Source organism: Lolium rigidum, unplaced genomic scaffold, assembly GCF_022539505.1.
Source record: "Lolium rigidum isolate FL_2022 unplaced genomic scaffold, APGP_CSIRO_Lrig_0.1 contig_66592_1, whole genome shotgun sequence".
Taxonomy (NCBI): domain Eukaryota; kingdom Viridiplantae; phylum Streptophyta; class Magnoliopsida; order Poales; family Poaceae; genus Lolium; species Lolium rigidum.
The window spans coordinates 4,821-10,617 of record NW_025901299.1 but is presented as its reverse complement, the minus strand read 5'-3'; the positions used below and the strand labels follow the sequence as shown (position 1 = coordinate 10,617).

The 5,797-nt window shown below is 42.5% G+C and overlaps 1 protein-coding gene across 1 annotated transcript; it reads right to left on the bottom strand.

Annotated features, from left to right (window-relative positions):
• Positions 1 to 328: 328 nt before the first annotated feature.
• On the bottom strand, positions 329 to 5,362 carry LOC124682048 (probable galacturonosyltransferase 7). The gene is made up of 9 exons (XM_047216808.1): positions 5,245 to 5,362; positions 5,024 to 5,052; positions 4,805 to 4,888; positions 3,808 to 3,871; positions 3,273 to 3,346; positions 2,797 to 3,098; positions 2,121 to 2,478; positions 1,487 to 2,029; positions 329 to 1,257 (listed from the first exon to the last, which is right to left on the bottom strand). Exons 1-9 carry the CDS (start codon positions 5,360 to 5,362, stop codon positions 973 to 975), a joined length of 1,857 nt encoding a protein of 618 aa, XP_047072764.1. The 3' UTR covers positions 329 to 972.
• Between the last annotated feature and the right edge of the window lie 435 nt (positions 5,363 to 5,797).

Sequence of the window (5,797 nt, the reverse complement as noted above, 5' to 3'; positions counted from 1 at the left end):
CTGGATATGCCGCTTAAGGCGACAAATTTCTGTCTAGGACGCCCAACAGCCTTTTGAGGCGCCGTTCAAGGATGCTCTTAGGCGATAGAGCGCCTTAAAAACCCATGGCGTGACCTTGTCTTCGGTGAAGCAGTTTCAAACCTATGGAAATCGATCCCTATCAAGTGCATAGATTTTAAATATCTCCACAAGCAAGCCTCTGGATCTCAGCAACTGAGCTTACCATGTACCAGACGTGGGAACTTTCAAACTCAGGAGACTACAAAGGCATAGTACACGAGTATATGAATGTAAAAACAATTGAAAGGCACCCAATCCTACTCTTCTGTTTTCTGAAGAAAAGTTAGTACAGTTCAGCAACCCACCCGTATGGCCGTTTCATATTTTCTGGAGCGTAAGTAAATGAACAAGAATATGCAAAGACATCCACTGAGCTGTCAATCTTGCTGTGCGAGTCACTATCAAACAGAATACACTTTCCATCCACATAACTTTCATAAACAATCAATGTGCAGCAACTAAGAACAAAGAATTTGAATTTCAGCCTGTATATGCCCTTATTGGCACAAGGACACAACAAGCGGGGTCAAAAATTTAACGAAGAAAAGAATCAACCTGCATCAATGACCGTGTAAGGCACCAATTTCAATTAAAGGTGCCACAGCGCATCACCGATAGTCCTGTTCCGTAATCTAGATGATGAGAGTGATACTCCCTTTTACCTGAAGCCTTGCCACTACACATCATCATTGTCTACTGCATTATCCTTCAACTTAAGACTAATTTCTCTAACTGCAGAAAACCATCCATCAGGCTCACTAATTCAATGAACAGATGGTGCTGGATCTACTCTGTCAAAATTGATGGCTAATGACTGCTTTTCACTGGAAGTGCTCGTCCTCTTGGTATATAGTACAGCAGTAGACGAAACAATCTACTGTCAGATGTTCTGGTTCCCATGTTCAAAGTGTGCTATGGACTTACATTACACTCGTCCATGAATCGCTCATCCCGTGCAAGAAACCTCTTCCAGTACTTCCTGTAATTTGGTATGCCCAATTCAAGCCAAGGTTTCATATTACCATTGTAATGCAATGATGTAGAAGTTCGGACAATTTCTTCATCAATTCCGTACTGATAGCCAAGTCCAGATAAAGTCAACCTCTCATCAAGAGGATATATAAGATTCTGGAAGGAGAGGAAGCTTATAGGTAAAGCTGCAGCTCGCAGTGAGGCCTCATCATCATTGTTCCGGAACTGTAACAGAATGAGTAAAATGATAATAAGCTAACCACTTCATACAAGTTTCATAGGCGCAAATTATGTACTTTACACAGAAGAGATTGAAACCAGAGAATTTAAGCTAGTATCGAATGACTCGTTATTACAATCATGGATAATAACTGAAAATCTTAGAACGAAACAAAATACAAGGGATGAATGCGCTTTAGAACTTGAAATGAAAGCGGGCTGAGAAAAAACAAACCTTTTCCAGAAGTTGCAGGTAATTCTCTGTAACATTATACTCTCTCCATTTTTCCAAATTTATCACGTTCAACCCAGACATCCATGCACATGACTGGGGATCATATGTTGCCTCACCGAGAAGGTTTCTTAGTTGGCCCATTCTCAGGCCACAAAACTTGACGGCAGCATTCACCTTATCTCCCATATCAAGATTCCACAAAAAAGAGAGATCACGTTGAACAATCACATCATCATCTAACACAATCACCTTCTTTAAATCTTTAAATATTTCAGGAATAAAGAAATGTGAGTGACTGAAAACTGATAAATACTCCATTCTAGACTTCTCAGTAGGATGCTCAAAACTACTGATGAAAACACGGAATTCCTCAGGCATATACAACTGCTGCATGCTAAACTCTGGCAAATTCTCCAAAATAATATGCTCGTAGTTAATGACATTGACGGCTGATTCCCTGTAGGTGTTTCTTAAAAACCAGTGCCTCATGGCATAGAAATTTTGAGCGTCAGTTAGTACATGAAAGACTACATTCCTGGTCTCCTGCAGAACACCAAAAGGAAGATCAGCAATGCCAAACCCAGAAGATGTTCTATCAGCATAACTGCATAAGAGTAAAAAGTTGGCTGCATACCTCAGAACTACTGACAGATGAGTTGATGACGACGGAAGCTGCAAGCACATTTTTAGATAATATAACATAGTGCCTATTATCTGGATTGTTGAACTTATGGACAAGAGAGTCGTCTGAATCCAGTGTAGTTGATTTAAAATATTCTACTGTCAACCTCATATTAAGACAATGATGACTTTTGGGCATCGTGTGAACACCAAGGTTGTATAAGTATGCACTCTGCTTCATATGAAAGTGAGCTTCATCGTCCGTCATATGAAGTATCTGGCGAAGCTTTTTGTCAACATTGTTACAATCCACAGTGCATGATTTGGCTCTTGCTATTGCTTGGTGCATCTTCTCTATCTTCTTTTTAATACTGGAAGCACAGGTAAGTGTTATCAGTGATTAAAAAAAATCAATTGTACAGTTGTGATTGGATGTCACTTTCCTGGCCCAACATACCAAAGTACAAATCCAACATAAACACTACGGAAACATATACATGTAACGAAGCATTTTTACAGGGGGACACTGGAATATAATTTATTAGAAGATGGATTTTCAGCCTAATTGTGTCTCTGCAAATTAATCCATGCAGTACATCAATGATCTGACACCATAATTTCAACATTAAAATGAAGCATCAGATGCTAAAAGGGGCAAACAATGACAATCGTGCAGAATAAATACTCACAAGGATGGTAGATCAGCATCAACAATGGATTCACTTAGAACCCTCTCATGATCTTGGATATTCTGCTTCAATTCACGAGTCAGTGCCTCCTTTCCTTTAAGTTTGGCAATGCTCGGGTAGTAAGACCGGGCTACAAAGAGCTGGTCTTTTAGTATTTTAACAATGGCATCTTTCATAACTTCTTTGTGTTCTATGGACCAGAGACAGTAACTCCCGAATTCAAGTTGGCAAGCCTTAGCCTTCTCCAATTCATCAGCACTAGGAACCCTAGGCGGTCTGATGTTGACATTGGGATTGGAACCCTGGAATCAATATATGCTCCAACTCATCAGTACTTCTCATAAAGGGTTGCGAAATTACAGCCTATGCTAGACTATGAGAGAGTAGGTACATACTAAGGAGAAAATGAAGTTATGTTTCAAAGGTATAGCACGACTTATGTACAAATAGAAACAGCAAAGTACTAGCCATCATACATTTCTGTGTAGAACTGGAACTGGAACTGGAACCGGTATTTGCTTTGCTCGCTCAATTGCTGGTGGGGGGAGAACTGCATACAGAACCAATTAGTGGGTCAGTATGTACACCAACTAAAACATAAGTACATCATGAGAAGAAAATCAGGTAGAGAATGCACTACAAACTACACAGCTTATCCTTTGAAGACACCAGCATTTGTTTAAAATTGAGTATTACTAGTTTGTTTCAACATACAGGAGCAAAAAGATGCGTACGGTACAACACATTATTGTACTTGAAACAAGTAATTTGAAGATAGTGAGGTACACTGAAACACATTGAGTTAAAGGGCAACTAATTCGCAATGCCAGTCCCACAAAGTGTAGGCCACAGCCCAGGTAACTGGTTTCCTACAAAATCAACTTTTTCACATGATGTACATCTAAAGAGTTCATTAACACAAATAGTATTTCATGCATAATCGATTGTTTCATTCTCATATACTCCATTTATACTTTACGTAGTAGTGCTGAAGCCACTGTTAACATATACCTTCTGGTTTAGTGATAACTCTGGAAGGTACATTATCAATTTTGGAAATCTTTACGGGTGCATCCTGAAAATAAAACATAAAGGATAAAACGTCAGGAATTCAAAATTTCTATGGAAGCTTGTAGTGGAGCGTACTAGTAGAGTAGTAGTCCATACAAAATCTTTTTTACAGATTCTACAACATACTTTTTCACAGCCTTGGTAGTTCATAATCATGATGAAATAGACTAGGGTGGAAAGATTTAAATATAATATTTGTATGCTGTATCACTTTGTTCTGCGGACGTGTGGGGTGGTTCTTAGCTGTTTGAACTGGTGGCTTGGACTATTTATGTACAAGTTCTCCACACTGGCCTACTAAGTCCAACAGAGGTGGCACAGAACAAGATACTAGTAAACACCATTATGAGGAGTGTGCACCATGTTCTCTTTAAGCTGACAAAAACTACCATACTGCCCAACTCGATGTGGTCTGCTTCAACTAACCCCATATTATACTTGAGTGACACAATCAGTTGATAATTCTATCTTTGATTTGTTAACGACAGAGCTTATGCACAATTGCCTTTGTAGCATAACTGTAAACTAAGAAATAGATATAACTAATCCCCAAGATGAACAAAATATACTCATAAAGGCCCAGTAAACGAAGGCTTATAGCTGCCAGTAACCAAGTGAGACTCGAAATGAGGAAGAGTAACAGAAATGAGAAATGTGGGAGTAGAGCAGGCATATGTCCTATTAACTTAGCGATCTCGTGGCTAATGTTTTGCTCTAGTGCAGATACGTCAGGACCAAAGTTCTGAGCAGCTATTTTTCATGCTACTGAACAGTAAAAACAATATGGTAATAGGCATCACTAATGTTATCAAGTTCATGACAGTAAAAGCAGAGAAAAACAATAGCTAAAACCAAATACTAGTAAAACTGTCAACATCCAACAAGGTAGCAATCAGGAGTTGAGTAGCACTAGATCACAAGATGCAGTGTCACTAACCTGAGTGTCTGGTTTGGCATCACTACGACCCGGCTGCTTCATTTCATTTACAACAACACTGTGTCTCTCAGGCAAAATAACCTCCTATATCCAGTAGAAATCAACAGAATCAGTCACACTGTCTCAATCCGCCACCATTTTCATGGAAAACGTCCAGCAAAAAGCTCAACGGACGTTTCCATGTTATTTTTTTTGGGGAAGAGTGATAGAGGAAGTTACCTGTTCGGGGCGCTCATCCGTCACATACACTGCAACATAATAAAAAAAACAAGACGAAACCAATCAGAGAAGTCGTTCAAACCAGAAGGGCAGAAAACAGTAATATCTGGCACTAGACGACAATTAAGGAACCAACAGTCCCCGGAACAGATCCGCCGGGAATGGCGCCGATCCGATCCGGTGCGGCGCCCGCATTACCGGAATCCGCGGCGGGTACTCACCGGCGGGGAAGCGGTTGAAAAGGAAGGCGATCGGTACGAGCAGCGAGCAGAAGACGAGCGCCAGCACCGCCAGCCGCGGGCCCCTCCGCCTCTTCGCCGGCGGCGCCGTCGCCTTCATCACCTCCTCCTCCTCCCCCTTCCCACCACCACCACCGCCGCCGCCGCCGCGAAGACCCTAATCTCCGCCGCCGCCGCCTCCGCCGTCGCGTCGTCCTCTACTGATCATACCACCACCGCCACCGCGACGGCGGGGGAGGGGAGCAGGGGGAGGGTGAATGCCTCCCGATTCGGGCAATGGCGCGGCGGAGCCCAGACGTGTCCGGGCCCGATCGGCGATTGGGGAGGGCGCGGCGCCGGGTGGTGGGATTGGTTTGGTTAGTGTGCGCGAGACGCGAGGGCAGGGAACGGAGGAGAGGAATAACCAGGCGCTGCGCGTCGCAGGGTGAGAGACGGAGAGGATTGGAGGCGAAGGGCACAAGTGTGCGAGGGGTGTCGAGGAATAATGCTCCGCTCTTTGGCCCTCTCTCTCTTTATTGCGTCCCTTTTCTTTTAG